A 27,892-nucleotide genomic window follows, 5' to 3' on the forward strand; every position below is an offset into this window, starting at 1 on the left:
TTTGTTTAAATATTGGCATATATAGATTATAATAGTCTAGACAGATAATTGAACTCTTAGAATGTCATATTATCCCCATTTGTAATCCAAATGGCCGTAGATTCATCCATCATATATAGAATCTCTTATTGATGAACTGTTTACTGGTGAATGTCACTCATAAAAATGGTAAGGACAAGCATAAACATGTCAACTCAGCTCAACATATTCCTAATGAGCCAAAAGAAACAAAGAAAACAACAAACAATGAAGATGTCAGCACAACCAAATTGGTCAACAACAATTCAGTGCCTAAACAAGGGTGCATATCTTATTTGATTGAGGACGGAAAAAGAATTGTGTATATGAATATGTAATATCTCATTGCTTGCTGGCGAGGCGGGTTAGGCCAGGGCAGTGAGCTTGCCTCATTGCACCAAAGTTCAAATTCTCCTCCCCGCAGACTATCGTCTGTAAAATTTGTATAAAAAAAAAACCTGTCTCATTGTTTGCTATTCCTTCTCATGTTTACAAATGCCTACTGAATTGACATGACCCAATAAAACAATCCTTCTTGCTTTGATAGGCAGAATATTTAAAGCAAATGGTTGTCCAAAGAACTGACGAAACTCTCATAAATATCTTTCTTTGAGTCCTTTTTGCAGCACTGTCACCTACTGCTGCAAAGAAAGAGGATTCTGCTGTTGAAATTTTGAGTTTGGGCCTATTTAACTCCCATTGCTGCTGAAAGTAGCAAAGGATGGTTTCAACTCTTTCTGCAAAGAGGACAATATCATTGTAGGCGTCACACTCGAATCAAGGAGCAAGCAAAACATCTAGAGAGAAAAAGAGCATGAGCCATACGAGTTTACTATTCCCCTGCAGTGGTTTCTTGAGAAGCTTGAAAGGATGGGAGTTTGAAGACTATTCTGGCACAACACAACATCCGCTTCTGTAATCTGTATATAGCATCCAAATATTGAAAGCGTTCCTGCCAATGCAGAAGCGCATTCTTTAAACAAAACACGGCAACCTCACTTGTATTTTTCAGCATGATTCAAAAGATAATTTGGTAAATCATCAAAATAAAGATGAGGCTTAGTTGCACATATAATATGTCAGCGCAACTATCAAGAATTTGTCACAAGTGTCTGGCAGGTTCAGTCGATATTTCTGTTTAAAAGAACAAAGAACACTTGGTTACTGGATGTCCAAAAATTGAAGTCGTCCCAACCGAAAAAACAGCTAGCTCTACAAGTCCTCTAAAGATTGTAAAGGGGTCAGGGTTCAAATCTTCAGTTAAGATTAAGTAAACCTACTAACTTGAATAAAAGGCAGAGAATTATGAAAAACATAAACATTGTAGCCAAGCAAAAAAAAGAAAGAAAAATATGGGTAAAAGTTTTCTCAGTAGAGAAATGGCAAAATATTACAAGGCAAACCAAATGGCAAAATATTAAACATCTGAAACTTGCAACAGAAAGATAGTGATTTACCATCTTCAGTTGATGTTAGCACGATATGAAATGACCTTGTTGCTATCCAGTCCTTTCACAGCTCTTCACCCTGCTGCTCCGGAAGCAAGAGAGGCAGTCCCTTCTTTAACCCTCTCACACTGGACCAGACATCATGTGTGGACTGGCTTAAATGCACTCCCTGTATTTATTCTAGTGAAAATGAAGAATATAGTGATTGAAGAAGTCAAGAGTGTACAATAGCATAAAGCAAGAACCAGAACCAGCAAATCAGTAAATTACTCTCTTTTTTTTATTTTATAAATGAAACCACTAATTGGCGCTGGTGATTTAGATATTTTATATAAATTATGCTTGATGGGGTGACCTTCCTCTTCTTCATGTTATATATTAATTCCAGCCTCAACACTTCTGTCTTTCCAAATTCCTGTCCAAATGAACCCTATAATTAACATTATGATTATTTAACTCTCAGATATATATATATATATATTTTAATCTGAGCTATAACAATGTTGTTTCTTTTTTTTTTTCTTTTTTTTTGTACAATTATATTATCCATATGCTATATATTAACTATAATATAAGAGCATCTATAATCATGCTTCTTATTTTTTCAGTTAAAATTTAGCTAAAAACACACAAAAGTTATTTTAGGAGCATCTATAAAATTTGGACTCCAATTATACTCCATAATTTAGAGAATCATAAATACTGTAGTTATTTTTTAATTCAATATGATTGGTCTCCTTATTTGGCAAGTGCTGTAATTTTGACAAAACTATATTGGTCAACAATTTGCTTTTCTTTTCAGGGATCTCTCGACATTAAAAAATTATAAACTACTCGCAATAATATGCCAGAAAAGGAGTCTCACCATAAAGAGTACAGGGAAAGTGTTGATAATGTTTGAAATTTGAAGTACCTGGGGAGAGTGAGAGTCGGAGTTGACCATGTCCATGTGTCGGTGTGGGTTCTCATCATCTTCAAACCGTCTTCTAATCCCTTATATCTATGCGGGGATGTGGGATATTTTGGGCAGGTATCGTCCTTTACTTCCAGGCTGGCATTTGTCTTTTAGCAGAGGACAACGAATGATTTCAAGTTGCCTCAGTGAAATAGGCAACCCATGCTCTGGAATATATGCCAGCTTTGGACAATTGTAGAGTCGAAGAAATCGAAGAGAGGTGAGGGATTGAAAGCCCTTGCTGCTCAGTTTCTTCATATTTGGGAAATCACTAATTGAAAGATTAGTGAGAGAATTGGGGAGCAGCATCTCCATCTCCATCTCCCTGTAACTGTCGGGTGGAAATGACACCACACTTGGGTCTTCACCACTGATGGACAATTCTGTAAGAGAGGTGAGTGTGGGCAACAACTCCCACATCGGCTTACAATTCTTGATTCCGCTGATTTTAAGTGATGTTAGGTTGGGGGGAAAGGAAGTGAACTTTAAACCTTCACCGTAATCAATATACAATTCCTGAAGACAGTTGAGATTGCGCATGTCCGGTAACATCTCCAATTTGTTGCAATTCAAGATGTGGATTTGTCTTAGGCTGGAGGCGGTTGTTGTTGTTGGCGAAGGCAAACCCTCACCACTCAGGCTCGGGATGGAAACCAGACTCCCACAACGATAAATCTCTAAAGTTTGAAGATTGGTGAGGTGGCATAGGCCCTCCGGTAAGGATTTCAGATTTGGGCACTTACTGATGCTAATACGTTCAAGACAATAATTAGTGTTGTCGTGGGCTAACCCATCGGACGTTAGTAACTGCAGCTCTTTACAACCCCATATGTCAAGGGTTTTAAGCGCCCTGGGAAACAACTGGGCTCTCAATGATAACGACGTTAGAGATTCACATCCCCATATTTGCAAGTGCTCAAGGGAAATATGAGAAGAAGAGGAAGACGAAGAACTATCCTCCTCTTTCTCTACTAATGATTTCAAACTTTTACACTGCACTATCTGTATTCTTCTTAGATTTGGGGGAATATGGTATTTTGCGAAATACAGCAACGAATCACACTCCTCAATCGTTATGACTTCAAGGGAAGGAGGCAGACCAACATCTGGAAAAGAAACCAGACTTGAGCATCCAACTATTTTAAGGTCTTGAAGAGCCGTTAGGTGATGCAACCCTTCTGGTACCTTTGAAAGACTTGCGCACTTGTTTAATTGTAGATATTTAAGCTTGCAAGTCAATATTTGCAATTGCATCAACTCCTCTGCTTCTTTTCCCAGCTTTTGAAGGAGGGAAGAGTTGCCTGAAATAACCAAACCATCAAGAGAAATCAAGTGTTGCAATACTCTATCCTCATTCTTCAGTGACGATGTCAGCTCCTCACATCCGCCAATCGTCAAATTCGCAACCTTCCTTAATCCTTTGGTGAATTCCCCTGTTTGGAACCTCACCTCTGAAATATTTGAAAGTCTCAAGGACTTTAATAACTCAAACTCAACGCCACTTGTCTTCACCACCGCTTTGCAACCGTCGATGTCTAATCCACCAATTTGTTTATAATTGGAAATTGAAATCACCAATTCCTCGCATTTAATAATTGTAAGTCTTGCTAAAGAATCAAGGTTCTCTGGCACCTTACCCTCCAATTGAGGACAATTTCTGATTGAAAGCAATTTCAAGCAAGGGAAAACCTGATCTTGTGCGAAAGGAAGCCATTTCTTCCAGTTGGGCATATTTGACAACTGGAGATCCTCCAGTACTGGAAAAGGCAAGCTACTCTCTCCATAAAACTCAGGACCAACACTTTCCACTGCAGTCATTCCTGTAATATAAAGCCTTTTGAGTGAAGGCAACTGTCCAAGTGGTGGCAAGATTTTGCACTTCTCACACTTGTTTAAGCTTACCTTAACCATAGTAGAGAATAAACGGTCTCCAATCCATGCTGAAAACTTTAGTCCAGCATAACCGCTGATGCTGAGAAATTTGACCATTCTATGAGGTTCTAATCTGTCAAGCACGCCTAATTGCGTTTCTTGTGTGCCACTCGACCATTTTAGCACCAATTCATCTACTCTCTTCTTGAATTTTAAGTCGGCCTTCCGTGCATCCTCAGCATCGATCACATTCTCCAACCTTGAGAGCGATAATGTCCCTCGGAGATGGGATAGGGATCCTATCTCTCTTATCCCTGATTCATCACTACATTTACCCACCACAAAATTAGGCAAAGATTGTAGATTCGTCAACCGACCTAGTTGTGGAGGCATTGCTTTTAGGGAATATACACCTGAATTGTTGAGATGACGCAGATTCACTAGATTCCTCATGTTTCTAGGCAGTGCCTTCAAATGACGACAATCTTCCAATATCAGCGTCTGTAAGTTGTAAAGAGTGGTTGTTGATTCAGGCAAACATGTTATCTCTGTGTGAGAAAGATCAAGATACCGGAGATACTTCAAATTACCAATTGAATTTGGCAGCTCAGTTACTTTATAGCCATTGAGAGAAAGCACCCGCAAGTATTGCAATTTTGGCAATAAATCAAAAGTAACCTTACGACTTAGATAATTCCAAGGATAATCACCTGAAAGTGGTAGGAAGGTTCGCAAATGTTTCACTTCAGAAAATGCCTCAAATCTTTTAACCCCATCATAGCGACCAGAAATGTAGGAGGCATGGCGGGCCTTCGTAAAACATCCAAGTTGTACATGATCGCTATTCTGCTTATCCTCCAGTCTAAAACAAATATCTCCTGCTGCCCACTGTGCCAAACCAACAACGAGGTCATGCATTACATATTTTGAATTGTCTTTATTGCTTGATTTCTGAAATAATGACCTCGATAAGAGCTCCTGAAAATAGTCAGTTCCTAAATCTTCCATTTGCTTATTATGTTCTGGTTGTGGTTGAATCAAACCCTCTGCCATCCACAGAAGAATCAATTGCTGCTCACTAAATTCATAGTCATTTGGAAGTATCGAACAATAGGCAAAGCATCTTTTCAAATGTGAAGGAAGATAGTGATAGCTTAATCTTAATACCGGAAGTATGTCACGCTCATTTGATAGACTCCATAATTTGTTGTTCAATATTTCCTCCCATTCATTCATCTCTTTACGAAGCAAAAGGCCGCCAAGAGTCCTAGCAGCCAAAGGCAATCCCCTGCATCTTGCAACAATTTTCTCCTTGAGTGACTCGAAATTTGGTGGTATATCTCTGTTAGCATTCCTGAATGCATGCTGCTCAAATACTTCAAAACAAACGTCATTTGACATAGGCTCCAAATTATGAACTAGAGTGCCAGCTCCCATCATTTTCGAAACTTCTGCGTCACGCGTTGTCACAATTATCTTGCTTCCTGCTGCTCCATCGCGAAAGGGGGACTGCAGTTTCATCCATAGACCATAGCTACATGTGTCCCAAACATCATCCAAAACAATTAAAAACTTCTTCCCAGATAATTCCTTATGCAGAGACTGTTGAACCTTACTGAAATCTTCTGTAGGATAGAGCTGGGATGTGACTGATTCGAGAATTTGCTTTGTCACTCTTTCTAGGTTGAAGTCATCAGACACGCATACCCAAGCAGTTGGTTTAAATTGCTCGGTTGCATCAATTTCATTGAACACTTGTGCAGCAAGTGTTGTCTTTCCGACTCCAGCCATACCAACAATGGCAACTACATCGAAATTGACAGCACCACGCTCTTGTTTCGACAGAAATTCCACGACCCGCTTTTTGTCTTCGTCCCTTCCAATCACAGGTCCATCTGGTTGACTGGAACTGGGAGGTAAATTTTGACGTGCCTTAGTGGACGACGTCGTCCCAGTAATGATATTCAAACTAAGCTGGTCCTTTCGCTGAGATATCTCTTGTAAACGCTCAGTAATCTTCTGTATTTCTGAGTTCATTTTGTAGTTGAAAACACCATTAGGGACTGAGTTCCAGACCCTTCTTGCGGTGCCGGCATAATGTCCCTGCTCTATCTCCCGTTTGAGCATTTTAGTAGCATATTTGTCCAATACGTCTTCCACGTCATAAGCCAAGTCCCTGAGATCATCCAGCCAAAACTTCAGCGGCTTGTTCTCCGTGATTAGTTGCCTCTCCTCAGCCTCATTCAGAACCGCTCCAATTGCAGACAAGGTGGCAGTCCATTTCTGCAGCTTTTGGTCGACGCCCTTTATGAGTCCAAAGTACTTGAACACCTCACGACGCGCCATCTTGTCGACCAGCACTTGAAGGAATGCCACAAGATAAGCCTCTCCCATAGTTTCTTGAATTAGCAGGGAGAAGAAGCACTGAAAGAGTTCTGAGCAGAAACAAGCAATCAAAGAAAACGTAAGGAGATGTCCAAATAGATGAAGAAAACAGGAAGTCTGAGCAAATCAAACAAATACAAGAAACTAAAAGAAACAAAGTCTGCGGTACAAACAGAATAAATCAGAAGTACCTGCAGTTTAAGTATATGATATATATCAACAGCGAATTACCAAATACCGAAGGTGTCGCAATGAATAAGAAGGAAAATTCAAAGGCAATACACAATTTTAGAACCAAAGAAATCAAGAGAGCCAGAACCAAGACATAATAAATATGAAGATGGATGAAACTAATTATGGGTTTGAGAATTTTGAGTATCAGATGTCATGACGAGAAGATATCTCTTTTGTTTTGTTTTTTTCTTTCTTTTGGGTCAATGGAAAAGACTCTAAAACAAAGACTCTGGTACAAAACACAAAAGAGAAGAAAATAGTACTCGTCGTCTGATATATATGGAAAACGCAATGCAAATTCCCCAAGACTTTTTATCCTGCCGACACCAAAGATACAGAAATTCCTGTGTTTGATTTTTGGATTCCTTTAACTGCTGCCACCAGCACGTCACAGAAAAAGTAGAAAGCTTCTTTTTTTTCTTTCTTTTTCGGTCAAAAGGAAAAGTAGAAGCTGATAATTGAGTTTTGAATAGTGTGTCTAGTCTATTCTAATGGCCCAGCTCCAGCTCATGCTGCGTCCTTCTGTCTGTCTGATGGCATGTTTGATCCTGACATGGTCTTTTTTTAAACTCACTCACATACACTTGCTTTTGTCCAGCCACATATTATGATTAAATTGTGATGAGGTTGGTCCCATTCCCTCACTCTGATCTCATGGAAATTCAAAGGGGCCCAAAGAGCCAAGTGCATGAATTTCCTAATAATTAATATCATTTTAGTCCACCAAGTCTCCTCCAAAGCACGTATGGAGGAGCAATATTTAGGTTAATTTATTGCTTTGTCCAAAAAAAAAAAAAAAAAAAAGGTTAGATATTTATGATCAATTTGGAGATTTAGGAGCAATATTTTATGAAGAAATAGGAAGTTGCCTACATTAAAAATAGAAAGAAAGAAAAGCAGAAAACTGATAACTGAGTTTTCAATCAAGTCTAGTGTTAGCCTAATGGCCCACTCCAGCTGCTGCTTTCTCACTCTATTTGATAATGAAACGGTCTTTTTTCAACACATTCACACTCGCTTTTCTCCACCCACTACGTTATGAATTCACCAATAAAATTTATTGTTGAATAATGAACCCCCTCTTTGGACGACAACGACCTTGAAATTGCAAAAGACCTTAAATTAGTTCGTTCAGGGTGCCACTGGCTTCATAACCAACAGGTACAGGGTCCTTCGCCTTCTCTTCAACGCAAAATGAACATGTGCTATCAATCCACCTTTTTCGACGAAAAAAGGAAGAAGAAAAAAGCATGTAAATCAAACTAAAAGAATGTTTTTTTTTTAACTTTTTTATACAAAAGTTCCAACTATTGTGCAAGTTCAAGCAACCGTAACATGATAGACTTGTGCAATTACACACAAGAAAGTTGTACGTATTTAGCAAACTTGTGTCTATTACACACATAATCCTATATGTTAGCAAACTCATTTTATGTTGAAAAACAAATTATCAAGTACTATTATGTATCTTGATTGAAAAATCAAACATCTAATACTAATTGAGTGTTACTAACTTTTTTTTATACAAATATTTTACTTTGGCTGCCTAAATGTTTTAGCATTACGGGCAACACTCTAATGGGCTTAGCAATGACACCTCTCAAAAATGGAAATTAAAGGCTATTCTAAAAATTGGATCCAAATCCTACAATGTCAAACTTCAGTTCCCTTGAGATTGCATTCAAGTATTTAATGACTTGTTTGATAACTATTTCAATTTTAATTATTAATGTTTATTTTTTGTGCTAGAGTATAGAGTGAAAAGGGAGAGTGTGGAAGTGAGAACAAGAATAAAGATTAGATTAAGAGGAAAGATGATAGGGGAGGATGGGAGGGAGGAGTAACAAAAGTGAAAACTAAAACTAAAAACTGAAATCTATATGAATTTTTTTTCACTTTCAAGGTTTTTTTTTTCACTTTAAAGATTTAAAGATTCGTTTGATAACCATTTCAGCTTTAGTTTTTAGTTTTTATTTTTTATGCTAGAGTATAAAAGAAAATGAGATTTAGGATGATATTGAGAGAGAGGATGAGAGGAGACATGGGAGAGAAAAGTAACAAAAGTGAAAACAATTTCAAATATATTTTAGTTTTTAATTTTTGTGTTCACTTTTTTTACTACTTCCTCTCATCCTCCTCTTAATCTCATCTTCACTCTCATTTTTCTCTGTACTCTAGCACAAAAAATAAAAAATAAAATAGAAATGGTTATCAAACGGACCTTTAGTTTTTTGGTTTTAATATCCATTGGGACTTACCTTATTTATTTATTTTTTGTAATTTACTTTGTATTTCTAATAATAATAAATAAATAAAAAGTAGAACATTTGGGTGCCTAGAGAATTTCTCATTCGGACACCACTTACTCTGTACGGACAGAAAAGGGCCCAAAAGCCCTCGGCCTTGAAAACCAACACGAAACTGAGCGCACTTACTTGCCTGCCCCTTCGTCTCTCTCTCTCTCTCTCTCTCTCTCTCGTAATTTCATATTGCCGACTGTACCCAGCTGAACGCAAATCACCAGAGTCATCACCAGCAGAAGAAAGAGAAGAGACGATGTTCAGGGACGTGTCGAGCTGTAACACCTATAACTATGGCGACGCCTTCTATTGGGACGCCCGCTATGTCGAAGAAGGAGGCTCCTCCGCCCTTTTGTCCGAAACTACATACCAACCTCCTCTCGGGTTCTCATGGTCGGCTGTGGCAATGCTGGTAATTTACCCTCTTTCTCCGTTGCTCTTTTCTTCATTGTTTGTTTGTAAAGCTATTCCCTTTTGAGAGTTTTAATCCGCAGGTTCTAGAGCTTCTTTCTTTCTCTGCATTAGTGCTCTGTTTGCTCTGTTTGGTTTGAGAGAAATTCTTAGAAAAAATATAGAAAATAAGTTTTTTGATTTGGGATGTTGGGTTTTTTTGGATAATCGTTCTTATATTTTTCATTGACAACCGGGCCCTTTTGGGTTTGTTCTGTTAGAGTATAATTGGTTCCCAAAACTTCAGTGGTTTTGAACATTCATCATTTAATTTTAGCTACTTTTTGGTAATTTTGACCTGTGTTTGAATTATGGAGAAGTTGTGACAAAATCAAAGAAATTGGGTTCTAGGGTTATTGCTGGTTTAGTGGTTGGACCTTGTTCTACTCCAATTTCCCCCCTGTTATTTCTGGGCAGTTGTGCTTGAGCTTGAATTCCCCAAATTAAGGTTCTCTCTTACTCCTGCCCGCATTCTCTCTGATAGTTCCATCTGTTTTGGTATATGGATACATGAATCACCAGAGGGGATGCATTCTGTCTAGGCCCTAGAATGAAACTACAAGTAACAACATATCATTTGATCTCACACTAATTAGACAATTGATGTCGAAAGTAATAATGTACCTGATGCAATTAAGGTGCTTTGGCGTCCCTAAACATGGCATTGCCCTTGCCATCTATAGATGAAGAACTGTTGATGTAAAAATGATTCATTTCTCACATCTATAATTTCATTGGATTTAGATATTTACTATCTACTTGTTGAGTGAAATTCTGATGGAAAAATCTTCTCTTGTAGTTATGTCTGAGGACATGGTTGCGGATGGATATGAAGACGTAGTGAACGTTGACATTTCATCTGTGGCCATTGACATGATGAAAAGAAAATCTGAGCACATACCTCAGCTGAAATGTATCCTTTTGAAAACTTACTTCATTAAAATTACGAGTACAATTTTGTACCGCATTATCTTTAGTAAATATTGCAGACTCTAGGCATGTTTCCCATACAATTAGACATGCAAATGGATGTTAGGGATATGAGTGTCTTCCCAGATGAATCATTTGAAGGTGTCATTGATAAAGTTTTGTATCATTTCTTTGTTTTAGTCATTTTAGAATACACAATACTGTAGACTAATTTTTTCTTTTTTGTCCTAATAAAACTGTGTTGCTGTCACCACTTTTTGCACCTGTGGTCTGTCAAAGGAACTCTTGATTCACTGATGGTATGATGTCTGTTGTGATGTTCTTATGACTCCTCTCAGTCATTACTTAAACACACTCTAATTCTCTTATTTATTCTTGGGGAATGCTAGCAACCTTCTCTCTAACCTTCTCCTTTGAACCTTCTCCTTTCTTTGCTTGACATGTGTCATTCTCCTTACACTTAAAACAATGTCATTAATATATTATTCAAATTAACTTTTGTTTTCCAAGTTTACCCTTATTAAATGTATTCAATTTATCCAAAAACATTTCACAACTTTCTTACCATCTTATTAATTTTTTTTTAAAGAACATATTTGCTTTTAAGAGGAAATGTCCTTTTTAAAAAACAAACAAAGGGTTTAGATAGAAAAAAAAAAAAGTCCTTTGTGTTTTAAAAAAAACGGACATTTCCTCTTTTTTAAAAAAAAGCATATATGTTCTTTAAAAAAAATAATTGACGTTAGAAAAAAATTAATAAGATGGTAAGAAAGTTGTGAAATGTTTTTGGATAAATTGAATACATTTAATAAGGGTAGACTTAGAAAGCAAAAGTTAGCTTGAATAATATATTAATGACATTGTTTTAAGTGTAAGGAGAATGACACATGTCAAGTAAAGAAAGGAGAAGGTCCAAAGGAGAAGGTTAGAGAGAAGGTTGCTAGCATTTCTCTTTATTCTTATATTTCTAGTGTGGCAATGATGCTCCAATTAATGCTGGGGGAACTGAGTAGGTTGTAGACTTTAAGACTCAATTGACAGCTGCAATTTTTTATATTAGTGGATCAGTACACAATTTTTTTCTATTTAAAATTTATTCATTATTGTTTACTTTTATAATCCGTCACTAATCACACTTGTTATTTTGCTTGTAGGCTTCTTAAACCTGGAGGGATCTATTTGTTGGTAACTGTGCACCCTTAGATGTGGCTTTATATTTTACATCGTTCTTTCTTTTATTGAAATCTCAAAATACATAATCTGTTCTTAAACTGCCACAGCAGATAACCTATGGTGAAGAAAACAGGAACTCTGAGCTTTGCTGAAAAAAAAAAAACCAAAACCAAAACAAAACAAAACGAAAAACAGGAACTTTGAGCAGATAAATACGGATGCAAGCTGTCGAGCAAAATAAGGACCTAGCATAAAACGTGCCCTGTTTTACGGTTTAAGGCACAACGGTTGTAGTAGAAGTAGAACTAAGATAAATACATCAATGGCTATAAAGTCACCTTTGGTTAGTTTAGATATTTATGAGAGAGTGATATTCTAAACTAACCGAATGTAAATATTTGAGTGCAAGGGAATAATAATCGAACTTGGGTGCAAGGCTAAACTAACCTTAGCAGACCCAAATAACAACTTTGCCAACGATGGCTACAAATTCCCTTACAATGGCTATAAATTCACATTTGGTTAGTTCGGATGTTTATGACAAAGTGATATTCATGAGATAAATACATCAGTGGCTATAAATTCATCATTCCCTTACATTTGGTTAGTTTAGATATTTATGACCCATTTGGAAATTAGGAGCAATATTTTCATGAGGGATGCAGATTTTTATTAGCTTAAATATGAACGAGATTTTACGAGCACCGATAGTCCTTCCAACATGCTAGACAGCATAGGAAGTTTCCTACTTTAAAAAAAGATAGAAAAAAAATATATATAACTGAGTTTTCAATCAAGTCTAGTGCTAGTCTAATGGCCAAGCTCCAGCTGCTTCTTTCTCACTCTGTTTGATAATGAAATGGTCTTTTTTCAGCTCATTCACACTTGCTTTTGTCCAACCACGCTATGAATTCACCAATAAATTTATTGCCGAAATGTAATTTGCTGTTTGAACTGGCAACACATTCTTGGGGTCCTTGATGTAAGATCTGAGTTCTTTTGGATCTCATTGTATTAATTGGTTGTGTTGTCTTCTCTAATTCTCATAATTCTTTATATTGTGGAACATGTGGGTCGATTATGCACATTGAGTTGGAATTCAAAAGATACAATATTAGAGCATAAGGTAGATGAACACAGTTCATGACTGTTTCTAATTTAATGATAGTGTACCTTTGGTTGTTTTTGTCTCATGTTATATAAGTTTTTCATTGCAGAATGCACATATGAAATCTGCTTCCCACTCATGTAATGGCTATACAGTTGTCATGATGTTATGTGGTTCCCAGTTTGTTATATGGTTGACAGTTTCAGTAGGCTAGTAGCCGTTTGGTGTCATATGACTGATTACAATTTTTCAATTTCTTTTAGGTTGGTACGGGTGTAACAAATGCATTGATTAATGCACGAAAAGCTATCGATAAATCTTTTGCTGGTGAAGCAGAGGATGTTCCCATATTATCAACTAGTGTAGCCTATGGAGTTTATATGGCAGTTTCTAGCAATCTAAGGTACACAGGTTTTCTGCAGATTTAAGTAATCTATTTGTTATTTACTCTAACCTTCATGAACTGTCAGCATGGACCATTAACAAACTTTTCAAGACTGACTGAAGAAACTTGGTATTTTAAAGAGTAACTATCATATCCATGGAGAACAGTATCTATCCAAAAAAACCATTTGTGGAATTTCTGGATGCTACCGGGCCTTTCTAGTTATCGAGAAGCTTTTTATCCTAAGAGCACATGGGGAAAAGAGAAACAAGCTCTTCTAACTATATGAATCCATATATAGTCTCCAAGAACATGTTGACAGAAGAAACCCTTTATAAAATTCATACACCAGTTATTCCTGTGGAAAGACAAGTGCCACCATAAACATGTCTTAAAAGAAACTCTTTAACCTCTCAAAATAGAACAGTTATTTATGTGAAAGGACACATGCTTACCATTATTCCAACAATGGATACAAGATGTGCTGCAGCAGAGTAAGGATCTGCAGAAGACACCTTGAAGAAGGAAATCTTTTGCTTTGGTTTGCTGAGTGCAGTTTGCTTTGCTGTTCGAACAGGCAACACAGTCTTGGGGTCCTTGATGTAGGATCTGAGTTCTCCTTGATTCTCATTATGTTAGTTGGTTGTGTTTTCCTCTTCAATTCTCATGATTCTTTATATTGTGGAACAGGTGGGTTGATTATGCACGGTGAGTTGGAATTCAAAAGATACGAGATTAGAGCATAGGGTAGATTACATGATTGTTGTAAGTAATTTTATTTTTTTGTGGATATTGATTTTGTTAATGGAATTACAGTGCAGCAACCTTCTAAGTCTTGATGATAAAAATGCAAGAGATGGACATTTATAAAATAAACTAGCAACCAAGAGATATCGGCTATATATGCTTCCATCATGGTGGGGTGGACAATCAAACCAAGCATGGTCTTCGCCAATTAACCCACACCAATAGCAGGGATGAGAAATCATTTGAAATTCATTTGTTTTCTTTATTTTCTTTCTGTTTAAATCTTAACTTATATGAATTATAATAGACTATAGACAAATAATTGAACTCTTAGATTCATCCATCATATATACAATCTTCTATTGATGAACTGTTTACAAATGCCTAGTGAGTTGAATTGACCCAATAAAACAATCCTTCTTGCTCTGATAGGCAGAATATTTAAAGCAAATGGTTGTCCAAAGAACTGACGAAATTCTATCATAAATATCTTTCTTCCAGTCCTTTTTGCACCACTGTCTCCTGCTGCTGCAAAGGAAGAGGATTCTGCCCTTAAAAATTTGAGCTTGGGCCTATTTGGAGATAACTCCCATTGATGCTTGAAAGTAGCAATGGATGGTTTCAACTCTTTCTGCAAAGAGGACAATACCATTGTAGACGTCGCAGTCGAATCAATATCAAGGAGCAAGCAAAACATCTGGAGAGAAAAAGAGCATGAGCCATACGAGTTTACTATTCCCCTGCAGAGGTCTCTTGAGAAGCTTGAAGGGATGGGAGTTTGAAGAGTCTTCTGGCACAACATCCGCTTCTGTCATCTGAATATTGAAAGCGTTCCTGCCAATGCAGAAGCACATTCTTTATACAGAACACGGCAACCTCAATTGTATTTTTCAGCATGATTCAAAAGATAATTTGGTAAATCATCAAAATAAAGATGAAGCCCAAAGGAACATGTCAACCAATTCCTTGATGCCTCGGGACCACATGCTGGTGATTATAATCTCCGACTCCAAGAGTTTTCAAAAAGCCTTACTGATAGGGCTTACACATGGTACACGACGTTGGCACCAGGCTCTGTGAGCTCCTAGGAGGATTTGGCAAGCAGGTTCTGTAAAAAATACTTTCAGCATGAGGAGAGAGTTACCACCACTCAACTCAACTACACTCGCCAAAAACATGGGGAGGATCCTGTGGACTTCCTACGTAGGTTCCGGGACCTGGCTCTGGATTGTTATGATGAGAAGGATGAAGATGCACTTGTTGAGATCTGCATCAGCAACATTGTGGCAGATTATAGAGTTTACTTGGAGAATATTGGCATAAGTCAATTTTCTCGGCTATTGGAAGCGGTGAGGAAGACAAGTATGTCTGTCAAGCCGACAGGGCAAAAAACTTAGAGGAGTGAGAAGAAGGAATCGCACCAAACGCTAGCCATAGATGACAAACCATCCAGTGACTACAACTCACGCAAACGAAAAGATAAGGAAACATATCCGCCATTATCATGCAAAGATGAAGAGTTCCATGCCATTCTCAACACAATGATCGCTGATGGCGCAATCAGGCCTCTCAAGCCTTACAAAGTTCCCACCAGAGAAGAAAAGAACAATCCTGTCGCTACCACCAGTTTGTAGGGCATCCAACCACTGCTTGTCAGAGCTTAAGGAGGATTCTACACTCTAAAATACACGAAGGAGTCCTTGAGCTTCCCTATAGGAAGCAAACCATCGATGAGGACCCCTTGCCAAAACGAAGGGGAAAAGAGGTAGCTGCTGTCATTACATGTTCCGATGATTTACTTGATGATGACGAATTGTGTCACCCATGGAGGAATGACCTAAAGCCACTAAAAGCTATGTGGGAACCTTGCGGGAACATGGAGAAGGCCTATTGGTGCAAATATTCAAAATCGTCAAGCTATGACATGCCATGGCCACTCGTTGACGGATGGGATGATGGTATGGACAATGAGGTGTTCATGTTGGACATGTCGTAAGAACAATGTGTAGGAGCCTCGTCTGGGCAACAGGAAACATCTACTGTAACGTTTCACACTCTCACAGAGGCCAAAGCAACTATGATGGAGCGTTACCTAGGTTTGAAGCAAGGGCCTACAACTTCACAAGTCCTCCAAAGGAACCCGAAGTTCAAGTCACTTTTTGACCAACTTGGCTTTGGGCCTCAAGCAAGGGAAACAGCTATTGTAGCTCTCATGAGTATCTCCATGGAATCCAACTCTCATTACTTCACAGCTCAATCGCAATGGTCATTCTTAGAAAACGATAATGCCATTGTTTTCACGGATGAAGATATGGAAGTCCCATATCCAGATCATAGGAGGCCATTCTATTTGGAGAGACAGATCAATGAGGTATTTATAAGGAGAGCTTTGGTAGATATGGGTTCTTGCGTCAACATTTTGCCTCTGTCTGTGCTTACAGCTGGTATCCCGCTGTCTAAGATTGTGCAGTCCCAAATAAGCATCAGTGGTTTCGGGAATAAAAGTGAGGTTACAGTTGGACACATGCAAGTAAATCTGAAGGTGGAACCAATCTGGTCACTTACTAAGTTTTATGTGGTGGACGTGGATGTAGCTTACCATGCTTTGCTCGGAAGGCCATGGCTCAACAAGCACAAACTTGTGGTCTCTACCTACCATCAATGTGTGAAAGGAAGGATTGGGCTAAAGCCACTTCGCATACCAGGAAATCAAGCACCCTTCAACAGAAATGAAGCCCATTACTCAGAGGTGGAATTCTACACCGAATGCACAGGTGCTGGAAGCAACCCATCCAAGGATTTCGGGACATATCTGCCTTCGTGGACTGAAATTCGTGATCTGAGCAACGAAGAACTCATAACCATTGTTGATCGAGAAAGAAAGAGGCACTCGAAGGTTAACAACCATGCCCACGATCAACCTCAGTGTTCAAAAGTGACGCTGCCAAACGGACGTATGGTGTATCGCTTATGACAAGTTTGGGGGCTTGACCGTGTTCTATGGGAAAGCCCCAAGTATGGAGAAGAAGCAATGCATACAGATAGCCACAAAAACTCTGGAGATAAGGCACCCATGTCTTGCGCTTTCCAAGAGCCTATGATGGCGCCTAGGCACATGCAAGATGGGCCAATGACAGTGGCTGACTAGTTGGAAACGATCAATTTGAGTGATGACCCCTCTATCCAAAGGCCTATCTCCATCAGCATTCACTTGACGAGCAAAGAGAAGGAAGCTTTGGTGTCTTTGTTAAAAGAATTCTGAGATGTGTTTACTTGGAGTTACGAAGAAATGCCTGGTCTCAATCCAAATTTAGTAAGTCACACACTGAATATTGAGCTTGGTACGAAACCTGTTGTACAGCCAAGAAGGAATTTTCATCCTGAAATCGAAAAGCAAATCAAAGTGGAATTTGAGAAGTTATTAGTTGCTGGATTCATTAAACCAACCAAGCATCCAACATGGCTAGCCAACATTGTTCCTGTGAAGAAGAAGACCGGTGTGATTAGAATATGCATAGACTATCGTGATCTCAACTGAGCTTGCCCAGAAGATGAATTCCCATTGCCCAATATGGATATCTTGATTGATTCAACTTCAGGGCAAGGCTTGCTGCCATTTATGGATGGATTTAGTGGCTGCAACCAAATAAAGATGTCACCAAAGGATGCTGAGAAAATAGCCTTTCGAATGCCATATGGGAATTTCTACTATACGGTCATGTCATTCGGTCTCAAGAATGCCGGTGCTACCTACCAAAGAGCTATGACGGCAGTATTCCATGATATGATGGGAAAAGAGGTGGAAGACTATATGGATGACTACGTGGTAAAGTCAACGAATAGAGGAGGTCATCATGAGGTTCTGAGGAAGGTGTCAGCTCTATGGATTAAAGATGAACCTAAAGAAATGTGTATTTGGAGTCTCATCCGGAAAGTTTTTAGGTTTTCAGGTACACCAACGCGGTATAGATGTGGATCATGAGAAAACCAAGGCCATATACTCTCTTGCACCGCCTAAGAATCCAAAGGAATTGAAGAGTTTCATAGAAAGATTGTCGTACATCTGGCATTTTATTCCAGGTATTGCTGCCATGATAAGTGTTTTCACTCATTTACTTAAAAAAGGCAAACCGTATATATGGAGCAAGGAATGCCAAGAAGCTTACCGGCAAGTACAACAACTGATCACTAAGCTACCCACGATTAGGGCACTCATTTCGAGACTTCCACTCAAGCTTTGTTTGGCTGCAACAAACACTGCAGTTGGAGCTTTGCTTACCCAAGATAGTTATGATGGGGAGGAGAGCCCCATTTATTATGTGAGCAGACAATTAAGAGGAGCTGAGACAAGGTACCTAAAAATTGAACTCTTATGCCTTGCCCTTGTCTATGCTGTGCAACGATTGCGACATTATTTTCTTGCCCACAAGCTGTAGCTCATAGTGAAATATGATCCTGTAAGGTATTTACTCACAAGACCAATGCTGTCGGGACTCCTTGCACGTTGGTTGCTACAATTATATGAGTTTGATATCACGTGTGCAACCCCGAAAGCTATCAAGGGGCAAGCTGTGATCGACATGTTAGCCTTATTCCCTGAGGTAGAAGGGTCTACATTGTCTGAAGAAATGTTAGGAGAGCTGCCATAAGTAGTTGTCATTGCTACAGAAGAGGAACCATGGACCCTCTATTTTGATGGTTCCTCTACAACCAATGGCGGAGGAGCAGGCGTAGTGCTTATTAACACCGATGGGCAAGCTATGGCCCTCTCATTCAAATTAGATTTTCCATGCACAAATAACGTGGCAGAATATGAAGCTTTTGTCATGGGTTTGTTTACGGCAAAAGAGATGGGTGTAGAAAGAATGAAGATCATTGGCGATTCAAATCTCATACTAAGTCAATTGCAAGGAAACTTTGCTGTGAAGGAGGCAACCTTGGCACCATATTGTACAACTGCTGAAAGGCTCATTAATTCTTTCAAGCAGATTGTGATGGAACACATTACGGGGGTCACCAATAGATACACCAACACTTTGTCCACATTAGGATCAAAGCTCTCGTTTGTCCAAGAGCAGCCTAATATTATTGTGATAAAGAGAAACACACCGATAGTCAAAACAATGACTCAAGAAGAATTGCTGGAAGGGGATGATTGGAGAAAGCCAGTAAAGGAGAAATTAAATGAACGAGGAGGTATTATAGATTTGAAAGACTATGTGATTATCTATGGGGAACTCTACAGGTGTCTTCCAAGAGGTATTTTGACCTGCTGTATAGGTGTGATGGAAGCACGAAAAAGGTTACAAGAGGTGCATGATGCTACTTGCAACTTCGAACTGGTGGTCAGTTTGTATCGACGCCTGCAATGTAAGGGTTATTATTGGCAGAAATGAAGAAGCAAGCAGCTGAAATTCAGTCCAATTGCCCTGCGTGTTCTACGATACTCTCCACAGAAGAATCTTTCACCATTTCATTTGCAGAAGATTGGAGGGCTCTATACTTAGCATTCTTTGTTGAGGGAATTCTAACAATGAACTCCAAGCTTGCCTACAAGCTCAAAAAGATGATAAATAGGTATTTTGTGGATGGGTCGACTCTCTACCAGAAGGGGTTTAATGGTGAACTGCTAAAATGCTTGGAAGAATCAGAGGCACGTCAAGCCATGCAGGAAATACATGCTAGAGAGTGCGGAGAGCACCAAGGAATGAAGAGGCTTCACTGGCAGCTACTAAGTTTTGGATATTACTGGCTTACCATGAAGAAGGATGCACATGACTTTGTTAAGAAACGCCACACGTGCCAAATCCATGCTAATTTAAGTTATAAACCTCCTATGCTGTTGCAAGATATGCGCACTCCTTGGCTTTTTCATACTTGGGGGCTTGATCTAATTGGGACAATCCATCCTCCTTCTGACGGCTATTTAAGGATCCTTACCGCTACGGAATATTTCACAAAATGGGTCGAAGCAATCCCCCTCTAGAAGGCCACGGGAGCTGCCTCCAATTTCATTCAAGAATACATTGTGAGCAGGTTTGGAATCCCATACAAAAAGGTTACTGACAATGGCATGCCTTTCGTTAACAAGCAAGTGACCTCAACACTTAGTGGTTACGGTATCAAGCATCGTCGCTCCTTTCGTTAACAAGTAAGTGAGCTCAACACTTAGTGGTTACGGTATCAAGCATCGTCGCTTCACACCTTATTACCCACAAGGAAACGGACAAGCGGAGACTACCAATAAAACAATACTGAGGATTTTGAGCAAGATGGTACATGAGTACGAGGGCGGTTGGAGCATTCATCTGCCGGATGCTTTGTGGGCTTACTGCACCTCACCAAGAAGTGCTACAGGTTTTTCACCTTATTCAATTGTGTATGGGTCTGATGCTATTTCACCCGTGGAAATCACCATTCCTACGGCCAGAGTATCGGTTGTCAATGATCTTGAATGGGATGCGAAGTCATGCTCAAATTGGCGTTTGTTAGATCTCGAAGCCGTGGACGAAAGAAGAATAGAAGCCAAAAGAAAAATGGCACTTTACCACAAAATTGTTGTCCAAGCATAAAACAGGACCTTTAAGCCTGAAGCCTTCAAGTAAGGAGATCTTGTGCTAAAAGTTGTCGAGCATGTGAGAAGACAAGTGTCGGGACCTTCCAAGTTTGCTCCACAATGGGAGGGTCCATTTGCATTCAAGGAAGTTCGCAGCAGTGGCTATTATTGCTTAATCTCTGTCAAGGAAGGCATGCTAACAGATCTCATCAATGGAAAGTGGCTTAAGCCCTACTACTGCCAAGTAGGCATAGTATCTTATTTTTATGTTATTGCATTTCCTTTAAATATGGTCTCCTTCTATATGCTTGCTTTTTGAAGCTTTTGTAAAATGTACCATATTAGGGCAATAACATAAGGGGGACATAGGTTCCAGCAGCTTGAACACAACAATACTCTGTGCAAAACCACCACGATACAAGTTTTGGAACATCCTAGGGAAAATACTGCCTAAATAAGATTAAGTTATCCAAGCTAGAGATTAATGTGTTCTTCGGTCTCAAGAGAAATTCTGAAATGTGTCAAGCTAGTCAGTCTCACATCAAGCAAAACGCTACCTGCAAGGCAGAGTAAAGCAAATGTCGAAGAGTGCAGGATGGTGCCAGAAAAAAGAAGAAGTAAAATGAGCAGGGATGAAGGGTTATGAACCTTAAAACCACCAAGCATAGCTAAAAAAGAACGGAAGAAGCCTTGTGAGAAGATCTTGTCACTACCTTTGCGACACAGCCAGCACCATCGGAAGAAACACCTTGGGCAAGAAAGAGGGCACGCAGTTCCCCATGTTGATTCTCTAACTCACACTGCTTGAGATTCAAAGCCTCTGCTGCTGCTCTTATTTCATTGGGACCGGAAAATTTATCCATGTTGTGAATGGCCTGTGCCCCAAATACAGCATGTGCTAAATTTTTCACTAGGTTCAAAAGAAACTCTACCCAAAAACCCAAGGTCATGGCTTCAGAGATTGCGTCACGCCAGCAAAGGAGTCGATGATCTGTAATATCCAACAAATACATGGTATCCATTACATGAAGCACCAAACCAAGGGTCCGGAAAGCAGCACACCGCAAAAAGGATTAGGTAATACCAGTCATGTCCATGAAATCACCATATTTGTCCATGAATTTCTCTAGGGCTGCAACCGTCTCGGGATAAACAAGAGCTCCCCAGAATGTTGCATAGCCGTTAAATCGGTGACAAAGTGGCAGGAGCTCATCTGCTGATCGAAGGACTTGAACACCACCATCAAAGTAGGCACTGAATGCAATAAAGGAATTCTCCCACTCCAGCCAAGACATGCTAAATCGGCACTCTGCATAAACGATCCCGGCAGTAGTATCATTAACACGAGCTTCCTCATCGGCAGATGTTTCACCAAATGAAATCGCCGAAAGAGACGTTAGGGAGCTAGACTCTGGCCTATGAAGAAGTGACTGAATGTGGGATGGAGTGGGCAACGTCCCATGGAAGGAAAAAGTTTTGCCTCGGAGAGGTCCCTTCGAAGAAAGTGTTGAACGATAGGCTGCAAGGGGCTCGTGATTTGAAACTCATATGCCTTGTCCTGAGGATTTGTTGATGCCATAAGCAGAGATGACTCAGCAAGGACTACCTCAACCAATGTGTTAAGTGTGGTAGAAGAAGAAGGCACCGCAGGCACAATCTCCATGTTTTGAGTGGCATGCCCAGCATGCAAATATATATGCATATATGTAAGGGCAAGTACGAGATAATCAGCAAGTTACGTCACGTATGGGCAAGAGAGAGACGACTGCCCAATTAAGCAATAAAAAAAAAAAGAGATAAAAGGAAAATATGAGTGAAGCAAGCAGTAGTTACCTCCTGGGCATTCTGTGCAGGGTCAACAATGGCTGCAGCAAGGTGCAAGCCTTCGGAGATATTGGCGACCTGCAAAACAAGGATGGATGGTGAATAGGCAGTTTGCATGACAAAGAATGGAAGAGGATCAAAGTTTAAGATATGCCAAGTACCGACTCAACACTATCAATGTCACCAATGTCCTCTTGCTTTGGAACACTAGCCTCAGTCTTGGTGGTATCACCATCATCACTGTCATCATCAATGGTCACCACCGTTCTAGCTCCAGAAGCTCCGTTTTCGCTTGTGTCAGCTCTAGTGAACCTTGCATTTAGGATACGCATGCTACAGCATTTTGGAGTCACATGTGGGAACACGGAAGGTGTATCACTTATCTTCCTCTTTGGAGTGGTACCCATTTTTCCTATATAAAAAAAAAGGAAACAAAAGAAAAGTAAAAAAAAAAAGCATATATAACAGGTATATGATAAGTAAAGAAAGTGTGATAAGGGATTAAAGGTAGGATAATACTTATTGCGAAGAGGGGTGGTTTCAGCGCCTTGCCAACACGACTGGCTCTCGATACAAAGAGGCTTCAAGGTCGTGGACACCCTCGGGAGTTGCTTCTCTAGTTCGAGGAGGGCACTTGGTGCCACCTTTGGAATGAACTTTCTAGGTTTACCGGTAGTCTGCTCATTCCCTACACTTTGCTTCTCCTCCCGCCTTCGTTTGCCGACACCGCGTCGTGTCTTTCCCAGCTGTGAGGACTCAGGTGCTCCTTTGGCCTCGTTTTGGGAAATTCCCAACAATGTCACCACTTTTAGAAATAAAGGGCATATTGCGTTTTTGGCTTAAAGAGATGGCTTTCTCTTCCGACACCAAACCTGCAAGGCGAGTTGTTGTGGGTGGCAATCTATCACCAACAAAAGATTGGAATTCACGAAAAGAGGTAAGGCAACGGTTCCAGTAGGCTTGATAGCTCCGTGTGAAGCCACCAACTCTCCCCCTACTAGCTAAAACAAGGGGCCCACCGCTGTTTGGCACATTATCATTGCTCCAAAAGACCCTATGTAGCACAAAGGGGTCATCATGGTTAGGACTGCTCAGAACCCCTTGATCAAGTCCAAACTATCGCCTGACCCGGTGTGGTGAGTAGGTCACAGAAATCTTTGAGCGGTTATCTCCAAGAGTAGGTAATGGGATAGAGGCAACATTCAACAAAGCATACTTCCTGAAGCGGCCATGTTGCGGTATCACCTGCTGGAACCTCAACAGATCACCAACATCAGCATAAAAGGGCACAAAGGTAAATGCCTCTGCGAAGGTGCCGTAAGGGCGGAAGATGAAGTTTTCAAATTATCGAATAACTTTAAAAAGTTTTGGCCTTTCCTTTGCATCCGCTTAAACCACCTGCAAACTAAAGAGAGACCATCCGGCATAAAGGGACCTTTGCCCGAGTCACCAATTGCATAGCACACGAATAGGAGTGGATATATATCCAGTCCTTTGAGACATTCCCACAAGAACACCTACTGAAAGCTAGAATTCAAAAGAGTCTCCACGCCAATGGTGCCGATCGCTTTTCTCCAAAAGCTAAGTCCGATCAAGTAACCAGTATAGATGGCCAAAAACATGGGGCTAAGGGGATCGTATCACCTCGAGCTATGGCCAAGGCCAAAGGAAATACTTGCTCATGCAGGTAGTCTTGAGTGAAATCACAGAGCACGAACCGTCCAAGCCACAGTGCTATAAATGCAGCCAATCAGCAAGGTCCCTATCTGTTCGCATCACCAAAAAATTATATCCGTTCAATCAGTGAGGTGCTGGGAAGTTGGAGCACCTCTCCGTTAAACCGTAAGCTTGTCCATTTCTTCCGGAGTAAGGGCGATGTCAAAAGGACTCGGTCACCGTAGATTGGGAGGCGGAGATGTTGTACGTCTTCGGAGTGGGGTAAATTCCCCATGAAAATATAAAGGTGTGAGTAGCAGCACTCCACCTCTTGACCACATGGCGAAGCATCTTTGTTTCAATATAGATATCCCATAACTTGGAAAGAAAGATGGCATCAAGTACCTGTGCCCAACGCACAATGTTGCAAGTAGATGGATCTAGCAGCTCACGGTCAACCCACTCTGACCAACCCTTACTGATGCTACAAGGATATTGGAAGAATAGGGGAACCGCTGGAAACATGCCTTTCTCAATGCAACACCTAGATATGGAAGCAGGTTCAATTACAGGAATGGTTTGGTGGTGGCTCATCACCAACAACAGGATTCTCCTGGGCTTTTTCAAGCGACAAAAGGGGTCCTCCTGCTTTAAGATCGTCATCCATATAATAAAGATGGTCCATCATAATCGGTGGGAGATCAGTGGATGCCATGGTAAAACCAACAAGGTCACAGATATCTGCAAAAAGGGGAAGGAACAAAATGCATAAGTTTCGGCACCTTCACGATTGCTGAACACACGCACATCTGTATAATTTTGTGCCAAGGTCATGCTAGCAGAAGGATTGAATTAATGCCATCATATAATTCCATCCCGCAGGAGGAAAAGGCTATTCGATGCAAATACGAAAGAAAGACCAAACTATAGGAGTAAATTATTTGAAGGGGGCCATGGATTGATAAAGGCAAGGACATTCGAAACAGTGCATACTCATGTTTTTTCTACCTTGATTTGACTCCATCCAAAAGTTTTGTGTTCAACCAAGACAAATTCAGTTGGAAGGGGTTTAAAATCTCCAATCAGTGGCCCACATCCAAAATCCAAGCTTTGGGCATAAGGAAGTAAACAAACATGCGACAAAAGGGGCTGAGGAAGAAACACTATTCTCAAGAAGGATCCTCAGAATATATATGTGTTGATGCCCCTGTGTCTACATATATGTGCATGTGATTGCGTTTTTCCAGCAGCTTGCCGAAATCGAAAGAAGAAAGATATGCCTTGTGGTTTCTTCGCCAAATTACTTCATGCCTTGCAAAGTGACTTTCCCAAGTTTGGTCTCTGACGAATTGAAGGAGAAGTTCAAAAAAATTTGGGGATTTTAAAGGTAAATGGTGGCTCCTCCCAGTTGTTGCGAACGGTTTCTTTGAGCATAACCAACCAGTGGTTATGGATGATGCCTCCCTGTGACTTTTTGTTTTCAAGGGTTCTCTAGACTTGTGTGTGAGAGGGAACCAACAATAATCAAAGGAAGGAAGGCAAGTGGCTTGGGTTTCGCATGCACAAAAGAGAAAATCAAAAAAACAAAAAGGGAGAAAGAAAGAAAAAGGACATAAAAGATTAATAAAATAAAACAGATTTGATGGAAGCATACCTAGAGAACGTAAAAGACTGCTGAAAGATAATCATGGCAGCACACACGCGGGAAACGAGAAGGTCACGTCACCAACATGGATTTGATTTTTTCCTTTGGGCTGGGTTGATTATTTGGCCCATTTTAATATCTGGTCATGGCCCCAATAATCAAGGGGGCTAATGTTGAGGCCCAAAAAATCCAAAGGCTAGGCCCATGCTTATTCTTAGCCTAACGCGAATAATTAATCGCAAAAAGGGCCCGATCGAGACATAAGAGAAATCGAAGAATGTGGTTACATAAGCTGGGAGTCATGAGTCACTCCAAGCGAGCATGCACAAAAAGACCAAAGTACACCGGCTTTGTAAATTCACACTCACCTAATCCAACGCTATTTGACCCGATCATGACCTATTATAGTACAATAAAATTCAAGCATGAGCAGGCTAAATCAACACGCAAAGCCACGTGAAAAAAAAAGGCGCCATTTTAATACCTACACCATGCTACAAGCTTAAAGTGGACCCAAGCCACAAAAATTTCTGGGGGTTGCTGAGAAGGTTGTGGTATGTACAGGAACAAGCAATTATAGGACCCATTGAAGGTTCGGGGAGCGAAAGCTTTAGGCCACTTGGGAGCATTAAAACGCAAGCCTGTTCCTCGGGCCTAAACACATGGGTTAACATGAGAGAAAGGGAAAATGGTCCAATCAATGCCTTAGGAGGACATCTAGTAGCCTGCCATAACACTTAGACAAGCCCACATCAATAAAATGCCCAAATTAAATAAAGCTATTTCCAGCAACTTGACGAAAACTCATTACACGCTGGAAATATAAAGCTAATAACGCCAACACTGTACATACAAGCCCAGCCCAGCAACTTGTAAAAATCTGGCGCTGTGTTCTACCTCTGTCAGAGTTCCATGGCAGGGACTGAAGGAAATCCATGAATATAGGAAGAATATCCATCGGACAAAAGACTCTACCCTTTTCATCTTTTTCCACTGAAGGCTCCATTTTGAAAATCAAGGAGGAAAGCAGGTGGCACCTCACCCTCATAGGGAGGTCCAGCCACAAAACCCTTGGAACCCCAAATGCCACTTTACCCATGCGCCTTGAATATGAAAATTTCACCAAATAGGATTGAGTAGGAAGAAGCAACAAAAAAGGGAGAAGGAGGTTAGATAAAATTATGGTTCTTTGTGCCTATAAAAGGGAGCTTCCTCTACCCAGCGAAAATAACCATCTAGAGCCTGACCAAGCTTTGTCAAGCAAACTGGGAATTTACTCAAGCCACCCAATCTTCTTCTTCGTTTGTTTTCTTCTTCCCTTATGATAGAAATCGTTCTAATTTTCTTCTACCCCACTCCAAACCTTCGTTCTCTGTAAGAAATTTATGCTTCTCTCTCTCTCTCTCTCTCTCTCTCTCTCTCAATTTGCTAAACTTGTGAAAGCTTAGCTCCCGTGCCACAAGCTCCTCAAGCTAAGTCACTAATCGATTTATTATGTTTATTTGGCTATTGGTAAAAGGAACCTAAGAAGTGTTTTTCTAAAGTTTCACTAAACTTTTCAAAAACTCTTTTTGAGAGCTTGGTTCTTGAACTCAGGCACTTAGGGAAATTATGTTCGTTTTCTTCTTACGGCAAATAAGCCCATTTGTCAGGCTGCTGGAACAAAAAGACCCCTACGAGTAGCACCCAAGAGGCATCGTCTATTTGACATGTGATGGGAACTAATCGCATTGTATATCCTTCCATCATGATCTTTGCCAAATTAACCCACAACCATTGCAAGGATGAGAAATCATTTGAAATCCTTTTTTTTTTTTCGCATTTCCTTTTTGTTTAAATCTTGACACATATGGACTGTAATAGTCTAAACGACCAATCCAACTCTTAGAATGCCATCTAAATACCTAGATTTGTAATCACCCCATATATATCCCTACACAAGAAGATGGGGCAGCGCTAGAAGGTACTTATAATGTATCTAGCTGTAAGATTATATTGTATAAAACCTGTCAACTCAACTGGACATAGAATCCTCTTGGCAACAAAAGTTCAACCTAATTAGGGACCAAGGTCTTAAATATCGATAGTTTTGGAAATATCGGTGGTTCAAAAACACGGAAATATCGATGGAAATATCGGGAAAATATCGATATCGATAAAAATTGGATAAAAACCACGGAAATTGTGATAAATACATGGAAATTTT

General features: G+C 40.0%; 2 protein-coding genes across 17 annotated transcripts; one reads left to right on the forward strand and one right to left on the reverse strand.

Annotated features, from left to right (window-relative positions):
• Nucleotides 1-101: 101 nt before the first annotated feature.
• LOC148916665 (putative disease resistance RPP13-like protein 1) lies at nucleotides 102-7,218 on the reverse strand. 8 transcript variants are annotated; one of them, XM_089051632.1, is made up of 5 exons: nucleotides 6,870-7,218; nucleotides 2,380-6,728; nucleotides 1,476-1,646; nucleotides 844-938; nucleotides 102-755 (listed from the first exon to the last, which is right to left on the reverse strand). In XM_089051632.1, the coding sequence occupies exon 2, from the start codon at nucleotides 6,685-6,687 to the stop codon at nucleotides 2,467-2,469; it is 4,221 nt and encodes a 1,406-aa protein (XP_088907758.1). In that variant the 5' UTR covers nucleotides 6,688-6,728; nucleotides 6,870-7,218; the 3' UTR covers nucleotides 102-755; nucleotides 844-938; nucleotides 1,476-1,646; nucleotides 2,380-2,466. The 8 variants fall into 8 exon arrangements, with proteins under 8 accessions (XP_088907758.1, XP_088907755.1, XP_088907753.1 ...); XM_089051629.1 differs by having other exon boundaries at nucleotides 844-970; XM_089051627.1 differs by having other exon boundaries at nucleotides 844-1,152.
• Nucleotides 7,219-9,346: 2,128 nt separating this feature from the next.
• On the forward strand, nucleotides 9,347-14,386 carry LOC148916666 (protein RETICULATA-RELATED 4, chloroplastic-like). 9 transcript variants are annotated; one of them, XR_016126676.1, is made up of 6 exons: nucleotides 9,347-9,624; nucleotides 11,747-11,777; nucleotides 13,137-13,276; nucleotides 13,738-13,860; nucleotides 13,949-13,966; nucleotides 14,075-14,386. XR_016126676.1 is itself a non-coding variant. In XM_089051635.1 (5 exons), exons 1-5 carry the CDS (start codon nucleotides 9,506-9,508, stop codon nucleotides 14,088-14,090), a joined length of 324 nt encoding a protein of 107 aa, XP_088907761.1. In that variant the 5' UTR covers nucleotides 9,347-9,505; the 3' UTR covers nucleotides 14,091-14,386. The 9 variants fall into 9 exon arrangements, 2 of the variants coding, with proteins under 2 accessions (XP_088907761.1, XP_088907762.1); XR_016126674.1 differs by having other exon boundaries at nucleotides 13,137-13,860; XR_016126675.1 differs by having other exon boundaries at nucleotides 13,949-14,082.
• The last annotated feature ends 13,506 nt before the right edge of the window (nucleotides 14,387-27,892 follow it).

Source organism: Prunus mume, linkage group LG5, assembly GCF_029339155.1.
Source record: "Prunus mume cultivar Tortuosa linkage group LG5, ASM2933915v1, whole genome shotgun sequence".
Lineage (NCBI taxonomy): Eukaryota > Viridiplantae > Streptophyta > Magnoliopsida > Rosales > Rosaceae > Prunus > Prunus mume.